The 12,925-nt window shown below is 47.4% G+C and overlaps 1 protein-coding gene across 3 annotated transcripts in view; it reads left to right on the top strand.

The window, feature by feature from the left end:
- znf423 (zinc finger protein 423) overlaps nt 1-12,925 on the top strand; it is a 134,055-nt gene that overhangs the window by 107,435 nt on the left and 13,695 nt on the right. For all 3 annotated transcript variants that reach the window (XM_087842754.1, XM_087842753.1, XM_087842752.1), the window contains one exon: nt 10,546-10,677. In XM_087842754.1, the coding sequence (XP_087698880.1) occupies nt 10,546-10,677 (132 nt within the window). The remainder of the gene's footprint in view (nt 1-10,545; nt 10,678-12,925) is intronic.

Here is a 12,925-nt window from a genome sequence, read left to right as displayed (position 1 = left end):
CTGATGGGAGCATCTATTGTGTAGCTCTGCTGCATCCAAAGAGGAGCGAGACGATAGAAGCGAGCAGAGCACCGCAGAGACGGGGAAACAATGCCCTCTAACCACCGCGCTGACATCTCTTTGTGTGTGAGCACGCACGTGCGTGAGCATGTATTAATATTGATTTAGCTTTGTGGCGGGGGGTCTTTGAACCTCGCTTTCCCTCCTCGAGCCTCTGGGGACGCATCGTAGACACACACGTATAAAACGCACAAGAAGCGGTGTCAAGTGTAATTAACGATGTAACGCGAAGCCTCGACAGAGAGGCGGAGCGGCAGCGTGTCGATGCGTGCGACGGCGTGAGTGTTTGTGTGACTGAGAGGCAGAGCGACGAGCTAAACTCTGAGTCCCAGCAGCGGCTCTGCTCTGCATGTGAACTCTCTTAAATAGAGTGTTTTTAGCTAAGTGTGTGTGTCTGATTGTCACGTCGCCTGGATCAGCTTTCTCTATGGTTATTAGCTGCACGAGTTTCTGCTGAATTAAAGCTCCACACGAACATCGACTGTGTCGTTTGTGCAGAGAGCTGCTTTTGGACCTTTGCAGAGAGCACGCCATTCAAATCCTGTTTTCTGCAGTAACCACAGATGATGCACACGTGCTTCTTACACGGCCGACAGATCTGCCTCTCCATGTGTTTCTGCTGCTCTGCTGGTATCTGCTGATCTGTGGGGAGTCTGTGTAGAAGCACACACACACACACACACACACACACACACACACAAATCTCCAGACACATTTATATTTGATTCCTGCCTCAGAATAATTAATAACATTGTGTTCATTTATTTATTTGTTTGTATTTGAGGCTGACAGAAGTGAGGAGTGTGTGTTTGTGCTCGTGTTTGTCTGAAAGCATAAACAAGTTATTATTTGTATTATTTAACAGGATTATTTACGCTATACCAGAGTTCACTATCATAGTGTATATATATATATGTGTGTGTGTGTGTGTGTGTGTTAGGGAGACAACTCCACCAAATATCTTTGTGCATATAAAGTTTCGTTGGCACGGTTGCGTGCGTGCGTTCTTCGACTCTTCCTCACGCCTGTTGTTGTGCTCATAGGTCAGTAGCAGCAGTTTGACTCTCTGTGGCGTCTCTGATGTTGTGAAGATGTAAAAGAAAGAGACTCTCAGTCTTCGCCACCACGATATTCGCACGATCTGATATCCTCGTGTTGGTGTTGTTCCCAGATCATCATACTAAAGGTTGTTCCAGGATCAACATTGCAAGTGACCAATCAGAATGTTGTGATGTCATACTTTTGTGACTTCGGGAAAAACCGGCGTAAAACAAAAAACTGTACTTAAGCTGCGAGAAACCGCCTTTGTCCGCCGATCAACGGACCCTAACCCTTTAATAAACGCTAAGCAGAATTGATATTGTGTTGCAACATTGGAATTTCATAAATGCACGACTGGGTTGGTGCGCAAAAGAATAACGTCACAATAATGTGATTGGTCACTTGCAATGTTGAACCTGGAACAACATTTTCACGATGATCTGGGAACAACACCAACACGACGATATCAGATCATCCACAATATTCGCTGCTTTCGTCACTTTTAAACCGGGATGTAGACGTGCGGCGTCACGGCTCATCTCCGTTCCTTCGATGAATAACGAGTTTCCACCTGACCTCGGTGACTCAGCGACTAACAAACATTTGTTCTTTGTGTCGTTCTCGGCCGTCAAACGAAGCCTCTGACAGGAAATCAGCCCAGCGTCTCTTTATTATCCATACGTACCCTCTGAGACAAAATAACTCCAGAGTAATTGGACATAATCAGATTACACCGCTGCTTAATCTCACAAGGTCACGCAGCCTCCCTCGCTCCGAGCAGGCAGCCACTCACCTGCTCGCTCCTTATAGAGGTGACCACGCTGATCCTGATGATTCAGGGTGATTGTTCAGGTTGATCATTACCTGACCCCCCCAGCTGGAGACGTCTTTTCACTAAAGCGTTGCCTTGATTAGCTGTTCTCAGGGAGCTCGGGTACACCGATACGCATCGAGGCAGCGGCAGCACTTTCATGTTAGCGTGTAGAGCTGCTGCTACTCTGAGCCACAGATGAAGCCTCTGTGTTATGAATTACTGGTGAACAATGAACAAACCTCCTGGGTGCGAACCTCTGGGGTTTGATCATTTTGCCTCAAAGTAAGAAATACGAGTGCAAAAGGAAAAAGATGAGCGTCGTTCCTCGACCCACTCTGGCTTCCTTCCTTCCTTCCTTCCTTCCTTCCTTCCTTGTCCATCTGCAGCCTTCACTGTTCGTGCTGCTGTTTAGTAGTTTCTCTGCCTCTTCAGTGTTTGCTCTGTTTTCAAGTACCAGTCATGTTTACAGCCAACAGGCATCCTCAATCTCTGCTGCTCAACCACCCACACACTCACACTCACACTCACACACACACTCTCACACACACACACACTCACACACTCACACACACTCTCACACACACACACACACGCAAAGTGTGTGGCTGAGGGAGGTCTCTAGCCATGGATGCAGGTATCTGGCAGGCTTTTCCACACATGACCTGGTAGTGATTTAGTGTCTTCATTAGCATGCTATGTGTGCGCGTGTGTGTGGGCGATGCGTTTGTGCTTTAGGGGAGGTTGGAGCTGGCTGTGCGTCTTGTGTTAAAGTTGAGCGTATTTTGGTGTGTGAGAGTTTTTGGAATCGATAATAAAGGAAGCTGGACTCCATCGCTCTCTTCTTTTCTCCTCTTCAGCCTCGCTCTCCTCCATCTTCAAGTCTGTCTCTGTGTTTTAGTTTTATTTTTTCCTGTAAGCACAGCGTGCGTCGGTTTGGCACAACCGAGTATGGCACTGCGGCGTGTGTGTGAGTGTGTGTGTAAAAGAGACAGGCAGGGTGGCTCGGTGGGGGATTTGGCTGGCCAGGGCAGGGGGCGAGGACAGATAGGCGAGACCAAGGTCACTCTGACGGTGCGTGTGTTCCTGTCCACGCCCGCTCGTCCAGCCGTACAGCTGATGATGGCTCGCTCTCCTCCTCTTTATCGTCTCCATCACTCAGTGATTGTGTTTTAATCTGCAACATAAAACGGCATAAAAACCACGTCCTCGTGAGAAGCCTGCATTTCTCCGTTTTTGTTTTATGATATCAGACTGCCGTGTCTCACCATATATCAGTGTGTGTCTCCGTTTCCTGTCTCCCTCTCTGGGTCCAGATGGGCAGTTTGCAGGTTAACTGGAACAGCTGGAGCTGCATTATTAGCATCCTGCTGTGAGCTCTTATTGGCTCCTCTCCTCCTCCTCCTTTCTCTGTCAGTTCACATGTGGACGATCCACAGCAGAAGCTGATTTTCTGTGTGGAAGTTTGAAAAGCTCTCGGTTTGATTCCTGTAATAACTGTGTTATTACACATCGCATTCAGCATGTGTGCAGAGGAGGGGCATGTAGGGGGGTCGTGGTTAAAGGAATACTAAGTATGTCTCTCAGGCTTTCTTCTGCTGTTTTGTGTGAGTGTTTGTGTGTCTGTGAGTGTGTGTTCATTTAGTTGTTGTGGAATGGAGTCGAGCTTTTTAGTGGTATTTGGATGCAGAGATGCAGCGAGGATAAGCCTACGAGCTCCCCCTGACTTCCCCTGGGAGCACAGATTAAAGACACACACACACACACACACACACACACACACACACACACCACTAAACAGCAGGATAGGATTAGATGTGGGTAGGTAAACACAGTCACACATTTCTTTTAGATTTCCCCCCAAAAATGGGCGATTGAGTTTTTAACCGTCGCACTTCCCGTCATTTTGCGTCGCTGTGGCGTTGTCGTATCTCTGCGTAGATTTTAAACTCTAATATCTGTGTCTGTTTAAATCAAAAGCAGTTTGAAAAACAGAGTCATTCAGAGAAAAGCAAAGACGGTCAGGGGTGACCCTCTCTCCATCACCTTGACAACTAGATCAGAGCCTTGATTACAGTTGCCGTGGTGATTAGCCTTGGATACCGACATGCTTTTTAACCTGTGAAGCCTGATTGTGTGTGTTTCTAATCCAAACGTGCCTTTCAGATATTTATCTGAGCGTCGTGCGGTCCGACCATCAGTCGGCCTGTCTCACAGGTCGTTCTGCCTGCGTGCTGTAAATGATTCTTCTCCATCAGACGTGGATCACACGCTCACAATATTCCCCGCAAAGGCTGCGACTGAATAAAAAACACCTGTAGTAAAAATAAAAACACCAGTAATTAATTAAGGACGTGCCCTAACCCACCATAAACTCCTTTATAAGTCCTTGTGGATGTCTGCTATAGCTTTAACTAGCATCAAAACACACACACACACACACACTGACGATGTGCATCCAGGGGGCTGTAGTTGTGTTTTACATATGTAAACAGATGGGAGAGCGGAGCGAGCGTGGAAAGAGCAGGAGGAGTGAGGGGAGAATGGACGACTAGAGAATGACAGGTACTTCAGTTTTAAATGTTGTCCAAGGGAGTGGCAGGCGTGTGTGTGTCTGTGTGTGTGCTGATGGTTTATTCACACACAGTGATTAGGCTTATTCCCTCTTGGCCACTTTCAAGCTTTCAATTAAGATTCTAAACACAAATATACTCTGCATTCATTACTCTCATCCCTGCTAACGAGCTAAAAAGAGGTGTGTGCGTGAGTGTGTGTGTGTGTGTGTGTGTGAGTGTGTGTGTGTGTGTTACTAGCTTTCTGTGTGCTTATTGGAGAAAGTGGTAATTCCCTGTTTTCCTGTGAAAGTCCTGAGCAATGATTCCAAGGCCGGAGCGATGATGTGTGCACCTCTGCTGAATATTAATTAAAGTCTAATTACATATGCTAATACAAAGACTTACATGTCAGCTGCTTGTTGTTACAGTCAAGTGCTCTCCAGATGACACTGAGCGTCGTGTGTTGGCGTGTCTGTAGCTGTGCAGGCTTTAGCATCAAAGCTTTAACATCTCCTCTCACGAGCAACAAAGAAACCGCTGCTTCAGTGCGACGTGCAGCTGCTGTCACTGACGTCTTCCTTTACTTTTATCTTAAGCATTAAGATTCAAATATTTAAAATACCTTTTATGACGCGAAACAGACAACTTTTAAAAATTCATTCAGTAAAAACGTTTTTCACAAAAACCTTTATTTTCTTATTGCTACAAAAACACGAGCGCAGCGTAGCAGGCGCTAATAACGTCATGCGTTCATAATGTAACTGTATCCCTTAATAACCCACAACCAGTGAGACGGCAGCGGCGTACGATCTGCGTGCGTGTCTGTGGAAATCGACGCACATGCGAGTGTGTGTTAGCGAGAAGGCTCTTGGCTTCGGCAGCACCGAGCGCTCCAGCTTCCTACTGTTATGTAATCTGATAGGGAAAATCCAAGCTGCTATACACAAACACACACACGCACATTATGCACACAGTCTCCTTCCAAGACACACATGCACTTTTGCACTACACAAATATGCTCAATTTGTGCACAAACTGGTCATCGCCATATGCTGCTGTTGTCTGCCAATAATACGTCTGTCTGCTTGTGTTTGTGTATTAATGTGTGAGAACGAGTGTTTTTGCTGAAAATAGTAATTGTGGGGTCGGACCGTGTCCACGAGGAGGGACGAGGATAACAGTTCATTCATGTTTGTCTCGTGTGAAGCGTTGAGTTGTTTCCTGTTTCTGCTGAAAGTGAGAGCTCGTTTCTCCCGTTGACATGAACTCTCTTGTACAAAGACGAGTAGTTCAGAAATTCCAGTGCAGCCTTACTTCCAAACAAGCCCAAAGTTGGGCCCATGTTGCACTTAAAGAGCATCACTGCTTTCTTTTGTTTCCTCTTTATGTGTCAAAGTGTTTCTGCCCACAGCCCACTGTCACCATCCACCCCTCAGTGCACATGCAGACACCATGAATAGAACTGAAAGGTAATAACCAAATCATGCATTAGGCTAACACACTCATTACTGTGTGTGTGTGTGTGTGTGTGTGTGTCTACACCGGTTTCCCTATCTTGGTGGGGACCAACCTTCATTTTTCACACTCAAATGTGGTTTTAGTGTCAGGATTACAGTTGGGTGGGGGTTAGGCACTCATTTTTGATGGTTAGGGTAAGGGGCTAGGGAAAGCATTGTGTCAATGGGAGGACCCCACGAGGATAGCAAACCAGACGTGTGTGTGTGTGTGTGCATTATGGCGGGTGGTTTGTGCTACTCGTTGTCTGAACTTTAACCTTTCAGGAGCAGCTTGGCTTTGATGAACAGGGACTAGGAAGCCCAACAAAGCCGCGCAGACACTGCACTTTTACCGTCTCCATCACGCGTTTGTGAGAGATTGAGCCTTTAAACGTCTGAAAGCAGACTGGATGTGTGTAAACGGACAGATCGTCGTAGCTCAGCGTCCCGTCTTCATTCAGCGGTCTGTAAAACATCCACAGAGTCAGATGAGGAGTAAACAAATGATGAAAATATTAACAGTTACCTCACAGAGCGAGTGATGGAAACAGGGAAAATGGAAGATGAGAGGAGGGAGGGAGGGAGGCTGTGTGTGGGAGTTGTGTACTCGCGGGACCTCAGCACTGCAGCATTCTTCCTCTGTGTGTGTGTTTGTGTGAGAGAGAGGGTGAGTAAAGGTGGGGGCACTCTTGGGACCCCTCCAGCACTGCAGCAGGTTGTGTGTTTCTGCGAGTGTGTGTGCATGTGTGTATTCTCCAGCCCCCACACTACCAATGGGTCAAGCTCACACCCCGCGCATCGCCCCCCCCTGCCCCTGGTTGCCATGGAAACACACCTTGAGCGAGCCCCCCAGAGAGGTGCCTACTCCTCCTCCTCCTCCTTCCGTCCACTGCTCTCTTCTTCTCCCGACGCCTCTGTTGCTCTCTCCCCGTCCGTCCCGTCATCTCTCCTTTCCTCTCCACACAGCCTTCCTTCACTTCCCTCCTTCTTCCCTTCATCTTGCTGCCTCTCCTGTGTCCTCCCCATCAGTCGCCTGGCTTGGTTTACGGCCTTTACACCACCAGGGACCAAACACACATTTTACTGCTCTCACACACACATCCACATTCATATAGTTTGGGGATGGGGGGGTTGACAGGAACGGGGAAGGCCAGTAATGGAAGGTAGAGACCCCAGAGACCCCCAGCAGCTATTCACAGAGAGAGGGAGGGGAAGGTGGGAGGTTAGGACGCGTGGGGGCCGAGCACCCACAGGACTCCCCAGCCCAGACTAAGAAAGGGTTAAGATATTTGTGTGTGCACGCAGATGTGTGCGGCATGTAAGAGGCAGCGCCTTAGGGAGTCACCCCCAACACAAACCAAGGAGCTCATTTATGTGCTGCTGTGTGTGTGTGTGTGTGTGTGTGTGTGTGTGTGTGTGTGTGTGTGTGTGACGGGTATGATGCCACCTGGTCCTTCTCCTCTCGTCAATTAGCAGAGAGAGAGAGAGAGGTGGGTAACAACACAATGAGACTGAGGGGAGGTTGTGTTGGAGGAATTGTAATGATGTGTGGCTGCAGTTTGGACTTGTGTCCCTCCTTGTTGCTGCTTCTGCCCATCCACACACACTGCACTCAGTCCTGTCCTCACACTGTTTGCTCGCTTGCTAATATTTCCTCTTTGAGGTGAAACTTTCCCAGCTGTTGTGTGCGCGGCTGCAGCGTTGTGTCGTTTATGATCACACTGTAGCTGCTGTCTCTCCTTGCTGTCCTTCTGTCTGTCTGATATGCTAATCTGTTAGATAAATGTGCGATTACAGACGGAGCTCCTGACACATGGCAGAATATATGTTACACATTTATAAATGACATATAGCAGCGTGATATTTATTTAAAGAGCACGATTCAAACGAAATGCTCCACCAATAACTGTCGTTTATGTTTGAAAGCATCGATTTGCTTTGATGTGCATTTAAAAAGCAGAAAAAGTTAATTTTGTGTTGGGTGGTAACAAACTCGGAGTCCTAACCTTCACCCTGCCTCTCTCCCTCTCATCCCTCTCTCCCCTGTGTTCTCTGTCCCAGCACAGGCCTCCCAGGGTTGTGTGTCTGTGTGTGTGTGTGTGCGGTGGTGGATCAAATGCACTCTGTGAGACAAAGCGTAGCGGCAGGATGCTCTACGACTCTGTCATCTCACTATGGGTCACACACACACACACGCTCACACACGGGCTGTGTCTCAGAGGGGGACAGCACACAGAGACACTGGTCCCCACACACACACTGATCAAAACAATGTATTTGTCAGAAAAGAGAACTCTTTCATGGGACACACACACGGGCGATGGAGGCCTCTCTCCATGCCCTTGTGCCGGACAGCCCAATTATCTCTCTGCACCTCACTGTTTCCCCTCAGTTCTCGCTCTCTTTGTGCGTTTTGCCGCCCTCTCTTCCTCTAGTTTAGTATTTTTTGGCCCATTTTTTTACCCTCCCTACATTTGATTGACCAATAATTAGCTTCAAAGGTTTCTTTTGTAATTCTGTTTTTGTTGACGTCATCTGTGCTCGTTGAATCAAAAAGTCCTTTTTCCTCTCAGATCTGCTGGCTGATGAAATACGAACGTTATTGGTTAAATACAGAAAAGAAGAATCACATCATGAAGGAATAACGCGTTAGATTAAAAAGAAATCCCCTCCCAACTGTCAACTTGACAGAAACACGACTTTGCTTGATTAGTGCAATGATGTGTGTTTGTGTAACTGCAACAACTGTGCGCACAATAACCTGGAGCAGCGCTGATGCTGGACGCATCGTTGTGTACATGAGAGGGTGGCTGATGTTTGACCCTCTGATCCTGGCAGCGTGGGAGAGTGCGAGGCAACTTCTGAAGAGAGCTTTGCCCCCACTGAGGACACGAGCTTTAAAGTGGCTTCGACAGAGCCCCCCCAATACACATGCACACAAAGCATCACTTACAGTGTTGGCCCTCCGTATCACCTCCTGTACAGCTGAAATGATGCATTGTTAAATAAAGGCGTGCGTTTAAGGAAATAATGAAAATGTGACGATTCGGCTGGTAGAGACACGCCTCCCTCTCTGTGCGCCTCGCCCCATGTGACTCTCCTGCTGCTTCAATCTCCTAGTAAATGATAATGAACCTCTATCTGTCTCAGTGTGTCTCGGACACTCTGGCGCCCCACACAACCCAGCAGCCTTTGAGGTTTGTGTGTGTGCGGGGGAACGGGGATGTTTGGGGTCCACGGAGCATACCATCTCATTCACATAAGCCCGCACACACACACACACTCTCCCCCGTGGCTATTGAGACGGGATTAGGGCACCCTTGTGTCGGCCTTTGAGGCACAGAGAGATAGGAATCTGTGTGTGCGTGTTTGTGTGTGTCAGTCAGTATGTGTGTCATGGATGTGTGATTGAAGACGTTATTAACCTCGCGATCTCCTGCAGCTCCGACGCTGAACTTCCACAGACTCGTTTGCCGTGTCGGTGTGTGTGTGTGGACGCTTGCACTCACAGGACACGAGATAAGTGACAAACGAGTGAAAAGACACAGATCGCGCTCTCTGTGCGTTTGCATGTTTGTGTGTACGTGCGTGCAGCTCCTCAGGAGGTCACAGATTGGCCCACAGAAGACGCCATCTGATGTCTCCGGGCAGTACGGGCCTCTGGTGTGCTCGTGTGTGTGTGGGCGACTGGGGCGTCTGTCCTGTGTGGCACAACGGCGATAAGGACAACGGGCAGGAGACCTGATCGTCAAGGGGTGCACGCCCACCTTTCGCCGTGGGTGTTGTGATGTCACTCGCGCCATCTTAAAATAGACACAGTAACGCTGCTATAATCCCTCAGAGAGGACGGAGGCTGATGACGTCTGCTCGTGTGATGAAGCTCGATCATATTTACATTTAATCTCCGTTCAGAACTCTTTATGTTGACGCGGCGAGCTCCTTATCTCTCATCTGTATCACAGTGATGCTGCTGACGAGCGGCTGTCACAAACTGATCTTAATTTGAATTTGATACAAAATGTAAGGCGTGACCAAGTCTCACACAGGAAATCCGAATACTGTACGTGAAAATGAGTCGCATGGAGCGAGGAGTGCGAATTGGAAGCCGTACCAATTAATCAGAGAGTGATGGACCAAGAGAGACGAGGGGGGACACAGAGGAAGGGATGGGTGAGGTGAGGGATGGATGAGTGACTGCAGTGGGGAAGGACAGATAATGAGGACAGAGGGAGGCGAGGGAGAGCTGTAGGAGGGGTAGATCATCCCCAAACCCGATGGGGAAGACAGGCAATTACCAGCTGGGAAAGATTTTGGTTCTTCTCGGAGCGTGAGTAGGATGTCGTCTCTCAGTTCAGTTTTCCGTACATTGTCCTTTCAGTTCTGCTCGAACTCAAACATCATTTCGCTGATGTTACTTAAGAAAGTCCTTGTTATAAATACTGGAACGGTAAATGTGTGCACATCTGACACACAGGAAACATCCACCGTGCATGTTGTGTTAATATCCTGATATCATGTCATGTGTTCCCGTGTTATGTTGTCTAATCCGGCCTCCACACGCGTGTCTGTCTCCTATTTGCAGAGGAAGGCATCAATCATGAGTGCAAGCTGTGTAACCAGATGTTTGATTCACCTGCCAAGCTGCTTTGCCACCTGATAGAGCACAGCTTCGAAGGCATGGGAGGTACCTTCAAGTGTCCCGTCTGCTTCACAGGTGAGAGGCAAACTCACACATTTACCTTCAAGGACGAGAGCACAGACGAGTCCTGTTCTCTCGTGTCCAACGTTTGCTTTGATTTTAAACGTCATCAGTTGTTCATCAGTTTGATGACAGATTTACAGCTGTGCTTGTGCAGATGCTGCGTCATCAGCGATGGCGAAAAGAAAAATGTCCTCGCTGTTTTGTTTTATTGCGTGCTAAATAAAACCGTCTCAAAGCCAAAGGGGTGTGCTCCGCTTGGTAAAGTTAATATCTGCACCTGAATCATCCTGATCAGCTGCTGCGGCTCAGAGCTGTCTCTCTCTGCGTCGCTAGTTCAGTAAATGTGCTGGAGCGGCTTTGGCATTTCAGATTTTGCAATTTTCATTGTTTTAACATTTCAAACTGTGGGGGTGATCCCGCAGCAGGGCGCCACTGCTAAAGAAGCCCCTACCAGAGGTGTGTGCAGACGTGAACACAGTAATGTCTCCAAACCGGTGAATATGGAGCACTTTCAGCCTTTGCAATACACTGGAGGGCAGAGACAAAATACTGGATGACCACATTAGGCCTGCGGTGCTCACACTTTCATTCAGCACCTATTTTAGGAGAAACGAAGTCAGCACCTTTGCTTTTGCTTCTTCTCGCTCCATCTCTCTGTGCCTGGCTCTCCCTGGCTCTTTCCCTCGCTCGGTTGTTGAGTTTGTCTTGTGTTGTGTGCCCACCCCCCAGGTACACACAAACGCTTTAAACTTTAACTCTATTCCTTGGTGGCTTATGAATTAGTAAGATGGGCACCACTCCTGTGGGGAGGCTTAATAATTCAACACATACACACTCACAGCGAAAACCAAAAGTTTACTGAAACAAAGGGAAGAGAAAGAAGGAAAAAGTGTGTGAGACGGCGCGGAAGTTAAAAAAAGGAGATAATTTATTGATAAATAGCACACGGTCTCTGAGGATAGCGCTTCCTGTTTTCTCTCGTTGCTTCTCCTGCTTTACTCTCTTATGTTCCCTCCTTTCCAGTCAACCTTCATTGGCTTTGGATGTATTTGACTGTGGTGGGGTGTAAAGTTTAGTAATACAGCCTGAATTTGACACCCTTGGCCACACGTAGCTGCACTTCCCCTTCAGGTCACTGCCATCAGTGATGAGATATCTTTGAGTCCCAGTAACCACTGGTTAATCCTAACCAGTTAATTAGAAGGCAGCTGGACTTCTGGTTGGTTGCATACGTTAACTGACTGATGGGAATCGTAAAAGGATGATCCCGTTCATCCGGACGTTACCAGTGGGAGAAACGTTTCGTCATCATCCAGATGACCAACGTTTCCTTTTAAACAGCACATCTGCACAATGACTGAAACTCGCTGAATCACGGCGCACATGTGCTGTTTGTGAGGACATGTTGGTCGCCTGTCGAGTGACGCTGAAAACGCTACGTCCAGATGAATTCAATCAACCTTTTGGGATTTACTCACCTGGATGATTGAGATTAGAGATTAGAGCAGGGCGACCAAAAATATTTATTACGATATACATTTGAAAATTTGTGATAACGATATAACTGACGATATTATTGGACACGAGACAAAATATTTTACAACTCCACAATTTTATTAGTGCAAAAAAAACATCAATGTATTTTCACTTAAACAAGCAGCTGTTTTTTTATCTGCATTAAAGTTATATAAACATGTAACAGTGCAAATTTCTCGCTGACAGTTTAACCAAAAGGCATTTCCAGTGGAAACTGGCCGACATATCCTCAGCATAACCATGTATAATATCCACAACACTTAAAAAGAGGTTATACACACACAATACGGTAACATTATGTTGAAGCACAGTACGTATCACTCCGCGAGGCTCCGCCTACGATAGCCGTAATGCTCCAACAATCCATCAGCTTAGCAAAGTCGTACTGAAACATCTGACAGATTTTCGAGCGCCGTGCACATAAAATCGTCTCGAGGTCAGTAAACACAACCAGAGTTCATACATAAGGCGCACGGGATTATAAGGGGCTCTGTCGACTTTCAGAAAAATCAAAGGATGATTTTAAGTGCGCCGTATTTTCCAAACAACACGGTAATAACGACGGCCCGCTAGCATGCGCTACCAAAAATAGTGCTTTGTTGTGTATCTGACGAAAGCTAAACCAGTTCTACACCACTGAAGCTGCATTTTTACAAACCAGTTCAGGTTCATCTGTTTCACTCAACGATTTGCTTTGCCGCCATGCTTTTTCCGACATGCGCGT

This window comes from Neolamprologus brichardi, chromosome 7 (assembly GCF_056152115.1).
Source record: "Neolamprologus brichardi isolate AB-2024 chromosome 7, ASM5615211v1, whole genome shotgun sequence".
NCBI classification, from domain to species: Eukaryota; Metazoa; Chordata; class Actinopteri; order Cichliformes; family Cichlidae; genus Neolamprologus; species Neolamprologus brichardi.
This window is presented reverse-complemented; position numbering and strand designations above follow the sequence as displayed.